This window comes from Poecilia formosa, unplaced genomic scaffold (genome assembly GCF_000485575.1).
Source record: "Poecilia formosa unplaced genomic scaffold, Poecilia_formosa-5.1.2 Scaffold583, whole genome shotgun sequence".
In the NCBI taxonomy this organism is placed as follows: domain Eukaryota; kingdom Metazoa; phylum Chordata; class Actinopteri; order Cyprinodontiformes; family Poeciliidae; genus Poecilia; species Poecilia formosa.
This window is the reverse complement of record NW_006800522.1, coordinates 181,700-197,347: the sequence shown is the minus strand read 5'-3', so window position 1 is coordinate 197,347 and position 15,648 is coordinate 181,700. Positions and strand designations below refer to the sequence as shown.

General features: G+C 40.5%; 1 protein-coding gene across 4 annotated transcripts in view; it reads right to left on the bottom strand.

The window, feature by feature from the left end:
* The window catches only part of LOC103129836 (protein kinase C beta type-like), a 92,577-nt gene that overhangs the window by 17,892 nt on the left and 59,037 nt on the right, over positions 1-15,648 (bottom strand). For 3 of the 4 annotated variants that reach the window (XM_007541045.2, XM_007541043.2, XM_007541042.2), the window contains 10 exons: positions 10,631-10,759; positions 7,948-8,104; positions 7,529-7,663; positions 4,200-4,296; positions 3,965-4,105; positions 3,697-3,870; positions 3,480-3,571; positions 500-562; positions 258-396; positions 84-164 (listed from right to left, as the gene is read on the bottom strand). In XM_007541045.2, coding sequence (XP_007541107.1) covers positions 84-164; positions 258-396; positions 500-562; positions 3,480-3,571; positions 3,697-3,870; positions 3,965-4,105; positions 4,200-4,296; positions 7,529-7,663; positions 7,948-8,104; positions 10,631-10,759 — 1,208 coding nt within the window. Of the gene's footprint in view, positions 1-83; positions 165-257; positions 397-499; positions 563-3,479; positions 3,572-3,696; positions 3,871-3,964; positions 4,106-4,199; positions 4,297-7,528; positions 7,664-7,947; positions 8,105-8,758; positions 8,905-10,630; positions 10,760-15,648 lie in introns of those variants that run through there. The other variant, XM_007541044.2, reaches the window with a different exon arrangement.

The window sequence follows — 15,648 nt, the reverse complement described above, 5'->3', positions numbered from 1 at the left end:
TCATGTGAGTTTAGTTATCTTCTTTCCTTTAGTACCGACTCCTGGTTAATAATAGCAATGTTGTTCAAAAGTGATGCACAAACCTGTCCAGCAAGCATTTCATAAAGCAGTACTCCAAAAGCCCACCAGTCCACAGACTTCCCATAAGGCTGATAAGCAATGATCTGTTGGGAAGAAAAACATGTTAATCAGTTGTTGCAGATTTGTAACAATTGATCAAATGTATCAGTTGACGAGAGGAAAACACATGAACACACCTCTGGAGCAATGTAGTCTGGTGTCCCACAAAACGTCTTTGTTGTATGGCCATCAAACATGTTTTCTTTGCACATGCCAAAGTCTGCAATCTTTATGTGGCCTTCAGAGTCCAACATCACGTTGTCCAGCTTCAGGTCTCTGTAAACATGTACAAATACCCCCAACCAACCCATTACTTACAACTGTTCAATTACAAAATACAAAAACCTGATGAGTGGGAAGGATTCAAAACCAGGCTCACCGATACACAATGCCTTTGGAGTGAAGGAAGAAGAGGCCAATGGCAATTTCTGCTGCATAGAACCTGAAACACAGAACACCACTTCATATTTAAATAGTGATGGTACATTTAGTCCAGTGGACAATATGCTATTTTTTTGTGAGATGCAACTGGCTAGTTTTTCACAAAACAGATGTGTTTGGTTAAAACAGTGTTCTGAGAAATGTGCTTGCAGTGACTGTGGCAGGGTTTTTACAGCTGTTCTAGTAGCTTAGCAGATAACTGCTGTTTTCTACTAATAAAATAACATTTTACTGCAAGACTACATGTTGCATAAATTGTATATTTTGCAACATTGGAAGATTATTTGAAGGTGATGAAAAAAGCCACAGATGAACAAAACTGTGCATTTAGTAAATATGAAGCTATTATAGCTTACAATAAATAAAATGTGGACAGATTGGTCAGAGGAATGGAGTGGGCCGATGACCAGACAGATGGACTGGATGGAAGGATATGAAGAACGGATGGACAGATTAGATGGACGGACAAATGGACAGACGAGAACAACTATGGAAAGACAAATGATTCTGTGTTCGTCCTTTAGAACACAGAATGGGCAGAATGGACGGATGGATTTAATGTAATTTATTCGGTAGCATAGGGACAATGCATATTAACATTTTTGTAAACGTGCCAGAGTTAGCCAAAAGGCTATTTGAGAGGCTCAAACCTGAAGTAAAACCAACATATTATTTTATGGTAATTAAGATTTTACTGCTTTTGTTTATAGAGCAACATTTGAGTCAGCAGTGCAACTTCTTCTAGCTTTCCTTTAACATCTTCCAGTTCCATTTCGTCTTTTGTTTTAAGGCAGGATGTGGCAAGTGCAAATCTGACTGATTGGTAGGATTTTATCTCCATAGCTCGAGTGGAGCAGGGTGGAGCAACATGCACATTTAGTTGTGTAGCACAGTGCTTTTGTTACAGTATAATTAAGTCCGTCCATCATCTTACATGCTTATACCCCAGTGGGGCTGCGAGGGGTGATGGTGCCAATCTCCAACAAGTAATGGGTGAAAGGTGGGGTCACCCTGGACAGGTCACCAGACCATTGCAGTCTAACTAAGTCATTACGGTATTTTCCGCACTATAAGGCGCACCGGATTATAAGGCGCATAGAATAGATGCTACAGTAGAGGCTGGAGTTACATTATGCATCCACTAGATGGAGCTGCACTAAAGGATGAATGTCTAAAGCTACTTTGTTGACATAAAGAATGTCAACAAAACAGTCCGACTACGGTCAGCGAGGAGACCCTTCTGCGACTGGGCCGGGGCGTGGCCGGACGATGGTCACCCTTCTCAGTTCGCGCACAGCATGTTCATGGAGAACGTGGTGCTAAATGACCTGCAGACGACCTGATTCTAGACGGTCGGTAGGTAGATAGGTCAGTCAAACTTTATTAATATATTACAAACCAGCGTTCTGACAACTATCCCAGCATGCACCGCGCGCTTCTTCTTCTACGGGTGAAAGTGAAGTCGGCGGCTGCTTGCCGTAGTTGCTAGACCTGTTGTGGCTCAATATTGGTCCATATATAAGGCGCACTGGATTATAAGGCGCACTGTCAGCTTTTGAGGAAACTGAAGGTTTTTAGGTGCGCCTTATAGTGTGGAAAATACGGTACTTTCTTTTTTCTATAACAAGGTAAACTGTCTACTCCTACATTGAAACAATAAACAGATTAACATAACCGTGTTCTCTTTAGTTTTCTCTGTTATATATTTACTGTAGCCTTGTTAAATGCACCACTTCAGCCAAAGTTTGGAATGTGCTTTGGAACCAGATGAACTCCAAAGCGTCGTGTCCATAACTCTTCAGTTCACTGACCGGGAACTATCAGCTCCTGGTCAGTAAGATGCATGTACCGTGTTTCCCCAATAGTAAGACACCCCCGATTGTAAGACGTATCGGGGGTTTCAGGGGGGTCGGCTAATATAAGCCGTACCCCGAAAGTAAGATATATGTCTTACTTTTCGGGGAAACACCTCTCATCTAGCTGCGCGCCGCCTCCTGCCCACGTCCGCGCCGTCCCCCTCTCCATACGTTCATTCGACATTCGACAATTTTTTTCCAATATAAGACACACCCCGAAAGTAAGACACAGTGGGGCTTTTGGGGATAAAAAGAAAGTAAGACACTGTCTTACTTTCGGGGAAACACGGTAGTTCAGTGTCCATGTCAGAGATGATATTCAAAAGGGATTTTTAAAATTAATTTTAGTTACCTCTGCTAAGTACTCTGCGCATAAAGTTGAAAGTGTCAGTGTGTCTACATCAAGTACAGTCAATCTGTTGAAATTACATGATTTTAAAAAATCCAGGGTGTTAAGACCCTGGGTGAGGGGACGGACAGACGACAGACGGAGGGACAGACAGACGGAGGGACAGACAGACGGAGGGACAGACAGACGGAGGGACAGACAGACGGAGGGACAGACAGACGGAGGGACAGGTGCTGCCTCCCCTCCCATCTGAAGCAGATTTCTCTGCTCAGACTTTTTCTTTCCTAAAATGGTTCTTTGCTTCATTTTTCCCTGTTCAACAATCCGTAGTGGTCCTGGGCAAAATGTTCACAGCAAACACACTGGTCTGCAATGTGCTCTGTTTGGACAGATATGCCGACATCTGTTTATGGTCTGAAATGCCTGCCTATCCCAGATGGGGACCAGTAGATTCTGAAAATGAAGATGCATTGTCATTTCAATGTGGCACATTCTGCCTGCTGTTTTTAAACCTTTCCAGCAAGATGAGCACAACATGGAGTCCAGCTGTGCTCCTGCAGATGCTCACATCCTGCAGGGAATTCAGAGCTCTACTCTTTAACATCAAGTATGACAGCACAGGTCTATTTCTCATTTAGAACACAAACTTAAATATGATCATACAGATTTCAAAATGTTCAAGGTGTAATCAGTGTGTTAGCATGAATACTCACACAGCATGAGGCTCCTTGAACTTGCCCACCTGTTGGATCTGATACATGAGGTCTCCTCCGTTGATATATTCCATGACAAAATACAATCGGTCCTACAGGGAATTATGGAGGAGGAAAGAATAAAGGAATAAACTCCTCTTTTTCCTGTGAGAGGAGTCAATTTAAACAGTAACAGCTGATGGTAGGTAAGTGTGAAGATGGGCAGAACTCATCTTACCATGGTTTGGAAACAAGAGTGCAGCTGAGTGAGGAATGGAGGTTTGCCGGACAGAGCCAGAACTCTTTTCTCCACCATGGTGCACTCTACGTCATCATCTTGGATCACCACATCCTTCTTTAGGATTTTGACAGCATACAACTCATCTGTACCTTTCCTCTCTGCCAGCATCACCTGAAGGGTGTCCATAGAAATTAAACTCAACAGAAATTAAAGCTCGCACTGTCTTATATAAAGTCAGAAACCCACTTCTGAAAAGAAGTCTGACCTTTCCAAAGCTGCCTTTGCCCAGAACCATGATAAAGTTGAAATCTGCGAGTTTGACGCGGTCCTGATTGCCGTTGCTGTCGTACTTACAAACCGAGGACGAGGACGAGTCTGACGGCTTCCCTGGACCTATTTTTGCCCTCTGGAGACAGTTTGGAACAACAGGGGAAAGAAAACCTAGTTAAAAACAAACAAGCTCAATAAAGTTCTAGCTTTTCTATTTGTCCAGATCTTACATCAATCTGCCGTCGTATCGACTCGCTCCCCTCTTCTCCATCTGGCTGGACAGGAACACTGAAGTATTCTCCTTCCTCCTGGGACAGCAGTTTAAACCTGAAGTCCGACATTCACGCATACATTAGACGCTGCCTTTATTGTCCTTCTTATTAAACATTACAGGATAATCAAACCCTAGAACCTTTCCACATTTTCACATAAAAACCTCAATCATCAATCTATGGTTTGGCAAATCAAGAAAATAGCATTTTTGCCGCATCTTTTTTGAAAATATCTCAGAACAATCATCTGTGAAATTCAACTTTTAAGTTTTCTTAAATGCTTTTAGATCTGCCACTTGACTGGACCATTGAAACCATGGATATGCTTTCATCCAAACCGTCCCACCGGAGCTCTGGCTGTGTTTAGGATTGCTGTCCTGCTGGAAAGCTAACCTCCATCTTGGTCTCAAAGTCTTCTACGTCCTGTAACAGGTCTCCTTCCAGCAGTACCTTGAATTTAGCTACATTCATCATCCTCTTTGTTTCTGCTAAAAAAACAATGCATCCCCTGAGCATGATGTGACCACCACCATGTTTCAAAATGGAAATGGTGAGAGGCAGCATCATACAGTGCAAGTGTTTCTCGATGGCTGTTGTTTTGCATACAGATGAAAAGTTCAATGTTGGTTCCATATGTCTGGAGTACGTTCCTGCTGGGACTCCTACATGTTTTGTAGCAACTTTATTTTTTTATATATTTTCTTTAAACAATAAAAGGAGAGATTTAAGAAAAGCTTAATTAATAATTGTCCTGTCAACACATTTCCCACTTCAGCTGTGGATCTTTTCAGTTATGGGCTGTTTTGTTGTTTCTATGACCAGACAGGAGGACATTACCTCCTGTCTGGTCTGTGAGTCAAAGTCTATGTACACCGAGTCAAACCAACCAAACCAAACCCTTTGAGAAGACAGTTTCCTCCCCTCTCACCTGTGGTTGCGCAGCACCAAGAACATCTGAAGGGAACAACATAAAAACCTCTGAAGAAGATACTGAGAGCAACTTCCTTCAGGGTTCCCCCACAAAGCTCGGTGGTCGTGATGCTGAGGCGGTCCACCAACGACCCACTTTGTTTTTGTATTAAAAGACCTTAAGTTGACAGGAACTGTAAAAATATTATTGGGTAATTATATATGTTACTGGTCAGTGAAATGCTATTGAAACACACAGATTGTTGCTATTGAAAACCAACAAATAAAAAAATACAATTAAAATAAACATGAATTATTTTCACTTTTGTTACATCCAAATTAAGTCAGTAGCTCCTTCAGGGACCCCATAAATTTTAATGTTTTAAAGCACATAGAGAAATTTAAAATTTGTTTATTCAGAATGTCAGTGTTGTTCAATATGATTTAATAGTTTTTGCATAGATAAATGAAATTATTTTAAATTGTTTAACATTTAATTTTAATAGTTTAAGGAGCTAGTAAGTTTACTTTGTAGAAGTGCAAAGCACAATCTTCATACTTGGATTGTTTTGTTACCATAGCAACAATGCTATGAGTTTAATTTTTGAGTTTGAGCTCTGTTTGTTCACAAATGTATAGTATCTCAGTAATTTACAATTATAACTGATTGCTTTTAAAGTCGGCCAATTAAACTACCCCCGCTGTATTCCACTAAATCCATGTTGAAATACTGTTGTTCACACCAAACGCATTTTGAGCGTCAGGCTTGTCTGGTTTACATTCTAAGTCTATGTGGAGCGTCGGACCTGTTGGACGCGCTCGACGAGTCAAATGCTCCAAACGGTTCAAATCGCGCCAGAACGACCCTCGACACGCCTCCACATAGACTTTGAATGTAAACCAGACGCGCCTGATGCTCAAAACGCGTTTGGTGTGAACACACCATTAACAGCAGGAGGAGCCCCTCAATCAATTGTGCTCAAGGCCTCATACAGCATTGGCTCAGAGGGGCCGAATACTTTTGCACTCTACACTAATGGTACCCCTGAAAATAATGTGACCAAAGGAACCATGTTAAATCAAGGTGTGTCCATTACTTAGCATCACAGGTTTCTTGTAATCAGTCAGTGGCCCTATATGTAAAGCTACAGGTAGTCACTGTGCTATTTGGTGACATGCTGTGTATCACACTGAACATGGACCAGAGGAAGTGAAGGAAAGAGCTGTTTCAGGAGATTAGAAAGAAGATTATAGACAAGCATGTTAAAGGTAAAAGTTATAAGACCATCTCCAAGCAGCTTGATGTTCCTGTGATGTTCATATTATTCAGAAATTTAAGATCCACATGACTGTAGCCAACCTCCCTGGATGTGACCGCAGGAGGAAAATTGATGGCAAAACAAAGAGACGGCCAATACAAACAGTAACAAGAGAGCCCAGAAAAACCGCTAGACAATAAAGGTGAACTTCAAACTCAAGGAACATCAGTGTCAGATCGCACCATCCAATGTTGGTGCGATCCAAAGTGGACTTCAAGGGAGATGACCGAGGAGAACACCATTGTTGGAAAAAAAATCACAAAAAAGTCAGACTGGAATTTGCCAAGCTACATGTTGACAAACCACAAAGCTTGTGGGAGAATGTCCTACCAACAGATGAGACAAAAATGAAGCATATCAAGAAAAGAACTACTGTGAAACATGGAAGGGGCTCCGTTATGTGTGCACAGGGTATCTTGAATCTGTGCAGAGTATAATGACATCTCAAGACTATCAAGGGGTTCTAGAGAAAAATTAAGAGGAAAAACATTGGACTTTTCTGAAGTGGCCTTCAGTGAACCCTGACCTGAATCCTATTGAGCATCTTTGCAAGGAGCTGAAACATGCCGTCTGGAAAAGGCTTCAAACCTGAGACAACTGGAGCAGTTTGCTCATGAGGAGTGGGCCAAATGCCTGTAGAGAGGTGCAGAAGTTTCATGGACAACTACATGAACTGTTTGATTGCAGTGATTGCAGGAAAACCTTTTGATTGCCTCAAAAGATTTTCCTCTTAGCAACAAAATATTAAGTTTAGGGTACCATCATTTTTGTCCACATCCGTTTCAGGAGTTTATTTTTTTTAATAATTTTGTTGAAGCATGTTTGAAAAGCAAAGCAATGTTTGACTTTCATTTGTTCATTTTCATAGTTTTTATTCATTATTACCTCTGTCACATTGAAGTTATTTCTGTAACCATTGTGGGTTTCATTAACCAAGGAGTGCCAACAATTCTATCCACTTGTGTAAAAAAGCAACAATATACACAGAATTCTGCAGATGTAATATGTCAAAATGTGGAAAGGTTTCAGAAGGCCCAGAATATAATCTGTACTCCTCACCATCCATCTATTCCTTGTTTCTGTAGCTCTGAGATGCCAAAGGAGAGCGATCCCATAAAGTCATTCCGGCTGGTCAAATCCCAGTCCCATACCTCCACTGACAGACGTCGGTCCTTGTCACTTTCTTTGAGCTTACTAAGAGATATCAACAGAAAGCAGGTCTTATGTGAATGCTGATTCTCTTTATTTCAGCACATAAATTAATCCTTTTTTTTCTGTTATTACAGTAAGCCAGAAAAACACCGGGGGGCGGGGAGGGAATGAGCGGGTGGAGGTGGGTAGTTGAGGGGGCGGGGCGGGGGCTTGCATACGTAACTAAAAATGAGGCCAACCTTTCCTGTTTTTTAAAAACAATGCCAGAAAAGGAACAAGTTGACTTGAAACCACTAAGTACAGAGAGGAGAATAAGAAAGTCTCACAAAGTGAAGGATTCATTCCAGGTGGGGTTGAGGCAACATTTCATGGTCTTCGTCTTCTGCTTGCTCTCACTCTTGGGGTCGGGAATCAGCTTGAGCTTAACGTAGGGGTCTGATAGGCCATTTGGATCCATGGGCACCAGGTTCTTTGCCTCTTTGACTGATGAGGAGAGAGCAGAGAAAAATAAGTTCAACAGAAAAAGAAAAGATGCAATATGGATAGTCTGGATTGGTTTTGCCCATGTCTGTCTGCCCTCAACAGCTCTGCATCCGACAACATTTAACACCTGTGTAGTTTCTCTTCCATAATCAATCCCCAGCTGTCTGGCAGAGGAATCTGGCACGTGGCTGTGCACATCCTGCTGGAGATGTGGGTCAATCGTTGGATAATTGAACGACTAAATGGACTTTCCAGTTTCAGTTTTAGTCTGATGGACCGCTTTGCTTAGAGGCTGTGTGTGTGTGTGTGTGTGTGTGTGTGTGTGTGTGTGTGTTTGTTTGTTTGTAATACCTTGTGGGAACGATTTTCCTGACACATTCTACATTGTGGGGACCGAAGCCTGGTCCCCACAAGGGGAAACCCTGTTTTTGGGTCAGAGGTCAAAACTCAATTCACACTAAGGTGTGAATTGAGTTTTGGTTAGGGTTAGGGTTAGGTTTCTGATGGTTGGGGTTAGGAAAAGGGAAAAGGTAATGTTTAGGCTGTAGAAATGAATGGAAGTCAATGGAAAGTCCCCACAAAGACAGCCACACAAACGTGTGTGTGTGTGTGTCAAAGTGAAAATGAAGAGATGAATGGACAGAGAGCACTCACTAGTGACGGCAAGAACGTCGTCAGTGATGTGGGCGGAGATGTGGATACGTCCTCTCCTTTCCGTGTGATCCGTTCCACACAGGCTCGGGACGTTGGCCACACATCGCTTGTGGATGTTCATCATGCAGTCTGAGAAACAAGAATACACACATCAAACAGAAAATGGATGGATGGATTTCTGGTCATTTCTCTGAAAACTCCACAGTCTACAGTTAGAGGAAGCTGAAGGACATCCACCGATAGGGAGATTAGCAACTGTCCATAATGCTGCAGACTGTAACTTTTCTAAGAAATATATTATTTTAGATATTTGTTGATATTTGTTCAACATGTCGTGACAGTATGGTATGAGACCAAAAAAAGAGTAAAAGATTCAAGCTCCTCTGCTTTCTCCCACCACCAGCTAAAAACAACCAATTGGAGCTAGGAGGTGGGTCTTAGTGCTGTCAATCTCCCTGTGTATGGTGCTGCTCATGCCCCAGTCTCCTTTCCCACCTTGCTCTCTGTAGCTAGTAGAGCCCACCATGAATGCTAAGGCTAGTTAGCATGGCCACCGATGACAGCAGATAAATGGTGAGTTGTTTCTCTGCCGTTAGTATATTGAGCAGCGTGTACATGAGGTTGACTGACAGTGCTAAGACCCTCCTACAGGCTTTGATTGGTTGTTTTTGGTCAGGATAACTTGACAGCAACATTTCTTCTCTAATATTACTGCTTGTGATTAGCATCACCAGGTTACTAAAAGACATGAAGCAGCAGGGATGTACTGTTTTTTTTCTCACACAGCTTTTTCATATTGAGGTGTTTCTTTTGTTTAACAACTAAGAAAATATAGCTTCAGACTATATTTAAATAAGGTTAGAACCTGGTAAAAACCAGATGATTCCAAGTCCTGATGTGTAAAACCAAGGAATAAAAGTGCATCATCAGCAAACATCTTCTGACTATCTCCTGCTCTGATTGGTCTCATTGCACATCTCTCTCTTTAACACAATGTGTTAGGAAACTCTCTAACATTTGCAAAAATTGTAGTTCACTGTAGCCATAAGTAACAAAAAGAAATTTTATTCTTAAAGATTAGATGTTTCTTAGCAAAGATGGGAATAAAAAAAACACACACAAAATATGACTATAAAACTGAAAAACTATTTTGCAGAATATACCGAAGCCAGAAGAATGGCAAGAATAACAAACCAGAAAAGAATAAACAAAGTTGATTTTTGGGTCATGAATAACAGGTAGCCAATGTAAATTCTCATTCTGTCCACTAGATGGCAGACTCCCCTGATCTTCCATGTCAATCATTGAGCTCCAATCACCAATCAGTGGATGGAGGAAATGCTCTGAAGATGCTTCTCTGTTGTTGTTGGTTCTTGTGTTAAATCTGATCTCACATCTCCAACAGAGAGAACTCCACACACATCGTTCCTCCCACTCACACAGACAGCTAAACAGCTGAATAAACTAACAGTTTCATGGCCGCAGATGGACTCTACATGTATATATTCACATTGTATGGACACACAGAAATGATCTCATTCAAAACATTATACATCTATTTGACTGAATTTATTTGAACACGAGAATATTTAGAGTTTTTGTTCTGATACTTTGTTGGCCTAATAATGAACATTTTCATATTTCAACTATTTTTTCCCCCAACAAAAGCACTTGCATAAAAGAAAGAAATTATGAAAAACTATACATTGTGCCTTTTATGCATCTTAATCCCAGTTACATTAAAACATAGACAAAAGTGGTTTGGTCCTTAAGTTGTCTTAAGTCTAAGTAAATGAGAATTGAAATGAATGAATGTNGTGTGTGTGTGTGTCAAAGTGAAAATGAAGAGATGAATGGACAGAGAGCACTCACTAGTGACGGCAAGAACGTCGTCAGTGATGTGGGCGGAGATGTGGATACGTCCTCTCCTTTCCGTGTGATCCGTTCCACACAGGCTCGGGACGTTGGCCACACATCGCTTGTGGATGTTCATCATGCAGTCTGAGAAACAAGAATACACACATCAAACAGAAAATGGATGGATGGATTTCTGGTAATTTCTCTGAAAACTCCACAGTCTACAGTTAGAGGAAGCTGAAGGACATCCACCGATAGGGAGATTAGCAACTGTCCATAATGCTGCAGACTGTAACTTTTCTAAGAAATATATTATTTTAGATATTTGTTGATATTTGTTCAACATGTCGTGACAGTATGGTATGAGACCAAAAAAAGAGTAAAAGATTCAAGCTCCTTTGCTTTCTCCCACCACCAGCTAAAAACAACCAATTGGAGCTAGGAGGTGGGTCTTAGTGCTGTCAATCTCCCTGTGTATGGTGCTGCTCATGCCCCAGTCTCCTTTCCCACCTTGCTCTCTGTAGCTAGTAGAGCCCACCATGAATGCTAAGGCTAGTTAGCATGGCCACCGATGACAGCAGATAAATGGTGAGTTGTTTCTCTGCCGTTAGTATATTGAGTAGTGTGTACATGAGGTTGACTGACAGTGCTAAGACCCTCCTACAGGCTTTGATTGGTTGTTTTTGGTCAGGATAACTTGACAGCAACATTTCTTCTCTAATATTACTGCTTGTGATTAGCATCACCAGGTTACTAAAAGACATGAAGCAGCAGGGATGTACTGTTTTTTTTCTCACACAGCTTTTTCATATTGAGGTGTTTCTTTTGTTTAACAACTAAGAAAATATAGCTTCAGACTATATTTAAATAAGGTTAGAACCTGGTAAAAACCAGATGATTCCAAGTCCTTATGTGTAAAACCAAGGAATAAAAGTGCTTATTTTGAACTAACTGCATCATCAGCAAACATCTTCTGACTATCTCCTGCTCTGATTGGTCTCATTGCACATCTCTCTCTTTAACACAATGTGTTAGGAAACTCTCTAACATTTGCAAAAATTGTAGTTCACTGTAGCCATAAGTAACAAAAAGAAATTTTATTCTTAAAGATTAGATGTTTCTTAGCAAAGATGGGAATAAAAAAAACACACACAAAATATGACTATAAAACTGAAAAACTATTTTGCAGAATATACCGAAGCCAGAAGAATGGCAAGAATAACAAACCAGAAAAGAATAAACAAAGTTGATTTTTGGGTCATGAATAACAGGCAGCCAATGTAAATTCTCATTCTGTCCACTAGATGGCAGACTCATCTGATCTTCCATGTCAATCATTGAGCTCCAATCACCAATCAGTGGATGGAGGAAATGCTCTGAAGATGCTTCTCTGTTGTTGTTGGTTCTTGTGTTAAATCTGATCTCACATCTCCAACAGAGAGAACTCCACACACATCGTTCCTCCCACTCACACAGACAGCTAAACAGCTGAATAAACTAACAGTTTCATGGCCGCAGATGGACTCTACATGTATATATTCACATTGTATGGACACACAGAAATGATCTCATTCAAAACATTATACATCTATTTGACTGAATTTATTTGAACACGAGAATATTTAGAGTTTTTGTTCTGATACTTTGTTGGCCTAATAATGAACATTTTCATATTTCAACTATTTTTTCCCCCAACAAAAGCACTTGCATAAAAGAAAGAAATTATGAAAAACTATACATTGTGCCTTTTATGAGTCTTAATCCCAGTTACATTAAAACATAGACAAAAGTGGTTTGGTCCTTAAGTTGTCTTAAGTCTAAGTAAATGAGAATTGAAATGAATGAATGTCATTCTTCTGTAAAGCTGAATAATGGCACTAAGATTACACATAACAGTCAGTTTCGGCCAATAAGATGCACTGGCTGTGTGAGCACATTTTGGCAGGTGGGGATTAATGCAAAGCTTACAGCAGCTACTGCAGAGACATACTGATGTCTGGGAAATGTAGGTCCATCCTTCTTCAGCTTGAGTTCACTGAGAAGTGGAAAACAAGAGAGGTGCCAATCTTCATAAGTGGGAACCTCATAACCAGTGTAATATTGTAATAAACCAAATGCTTGGTTTTCATTCGCCATGATAAAGTAAATGAACAGAAACAAGAGCTTGAAATATCACCATGTGTGATGATTCTGATAGTATTATCTTTTTTTAACTGAATTACTGAAATAACTTTTGATGCTGTTCTAATATATTGAGATGTACTTGTGATCTAAATGTACACATTGTCCAGTTTAGATAAACAACCAAACAGAAATCAGCTAATTCAAACTAGAAAAGAACAAAATGTGTTAACATGTTTCTAACAAACTTCAGTTCTTCATGCTGAACCAGGTAAGTCTTTGTACCTGTTCTGTCCTTGTTCCAACAACAGTGGATGGACCAAAGTTTTCTATCTGGATATGATATGTTTATACTACGGAAGAGGATTAGGGCCACTGAAAAATTTTTTTAAAAAATTCTGATTTTAATCTCAGAATTCTTCAGCTTGAGTTCACAGAGAAGCTGAAGATTTCTCAGTGAACTCAAAAATAATTCTGACTTTAATCTCAGAATTCTGAGATTAAAGTCAGAATTTTTTTCATCTTTCCAGTGGCCCTAATCCTCTTCCGTATTATACAGACCCACATAAAACTAGACCTGTTGGAAAATTATGTAAAAGAGGCTGTTGTAGTGTATTCATTAGCAGGCTGGGTCAAAGTCCATCACTCAGTGGGCACTGCATGGTGCAATGAGGAAATAATATTAATAATGGTCATGGTTAAATAAAGTTCTGCAGAAACACACTTCCTGTTTGTATCAGCAATAAATAAAGCAAAGTGAATGAATATAAAAACCAGACTGTGAGACGGTGAATTCAGAGATGTAATGCATGTGAATTAAATCCGGGCAGAAAGTTGAAACACGCAACCAGGGATAAGCAACCAAAAAGACTGGGAAGCTGAAAGGAACAGCTGAAAAATCAGAGAAATGTAATGTAATGATTGACAGCAAACATCTTCTGACATCTTAAATAGATCAAATCTGTAGTTGTCCAATATTAGGAAAACCTACTAATGCCATTTTATTGCTGAATGTTGTTTGAAGTTAATCCACACGTCTTCTACTCTTCCCAGACTTTCTGTGACTATCCTCCCATAACGCTCAGTCTAATCTGTCCGAGTTGCGAAGGCTGCAGGAACGTCCATCCATTCAACCAATATAATTAATAAATTAAAGGGATGCAGAGCAAGACTGTGTGACCTCTGAAATTAGAGGTGCAAATATTTTACTTTTCTGGCTGATCGCTGATTACTGATCTTTAAAAAGTTTGACCTGCCAATTCTGATTTTGGCTGATACTGACTTTTTTGTCGTAAATTTTGCTATATTATTTATTTATGTCGAACATGATAGTATAAAATCATGCACAAGAACAAGGAATGCAAAAGACATATTTTTGTAACACAGCAATCTTGACATGCTGGAAAAGGAGCAGGAAGAAGATCCTTGTGAACTCCTACCCCATAAACTCATATGATATTTTCAGAATGACCTTCATTAATAAATCAAATCAAAAATAAAAATAAGCAGGTTAATTAATTTTCCATTTTATCTGGGTTTACATATGTCCAAGTATAAACATACATACATCCATTCCTACACACTCATATGGGTAAGCCTCAATTTACATATACACATTAGTGCTATCTCTCACCCATATTTCTATATCTTGTGAAAATGACCTTATATTTCCTTTTATGAAATTTTGACTTTGTTTCAACTCTCATTTAACTTTCTCCATAACTTTACCCTGTGAATTGAAATACAAAAGCTCTTTCTTGTTGTTCGTAAACTACGAATCCTTAAGTTGGAGTGACCCTTTACGTTATATCCCCCTTCTCTCTCAAAAAACATGCTCTGTTTGAGCTCAGGTAGCATTTTATTAGATGCCTTACACATAATTGTTCACTATAGATCGGACACACCGATGGGTGAATGGTTTGTCCTTGACAGAGATACTGAATGTTAAGGTGTCAGATGCTACCTGCCAGCACAACCCCAGACTGCGCTGCACAGGTTCCTGATCTCCACTGAAATCCAGGTCTTTGATTCCTTCTGCATGGTCCTCAGGAGGGAAAGCCTTCATCACAGCTGAACTGTTAGATGCAATCTTGTGCAGGTGAAGATTGGACTCAGACAGGGATGCGTGGGTCCTCTGAAGGAGATCCATGGCTTGTGTATCAGATGGAAGAGACATAAGTCCATCATCGACGTAGAAATGTCTCTCCAAAAAGTGACATGTGTCTTCACCATGGCAACGTGCTCCTGCTTCAGCAGCTCTTCAGAGACCATATATGGCTACAGCTGGGGATGGTTTGTTGCCGAACACATGGGCTTTCATCCTGTAATCGATAATGTCTTTAGTCATGTCATTGTCTCTGAACCTCAAAAAGTTTCTGTGGTCCTCCCTTACATGAAAACAATTAAACATCTGACGGATGTCAGCTGCGACAGCTACTCTCTCCTTCCTGACTCTAAGCAGGACCCCAAGTAAGCCGTTATTGAGATCTGGCCCTTTGAGCAGCACACTGTTCAGTGAAATTCCCTGGTGCTGAGCACTGGAATCAAAAACGACCCTGATTTGCCCCGGCTTTTGAGGATGGTAAACACCGAAGAAAGGTAAGTACCAGCACTCTTCATTCTCTCCAAGGGGTGGTGCTATCTCAGCATGATTGTTTTCAAATATCTTCTTCATAAAGCTCTCAAAATGTTCTCTCATCTCTCCTTTTCGGTTGAGCGTGTGGCACAAGGAGGTGAGGCGCTTTGCTGCCTGCTCACGGTTGTTTGGCAGCCTTGGCCTGGGTGCCTTGAATGGTAGCGGAGCGACCCATGTTTTGTCTTTATCCCTGTACACTTGGGTATTCATGGTCTTTAAAAAGACAATATCTTCATATGATGGTGCTAACTTATTGTCGTTACCAGTTTCAGTAAAC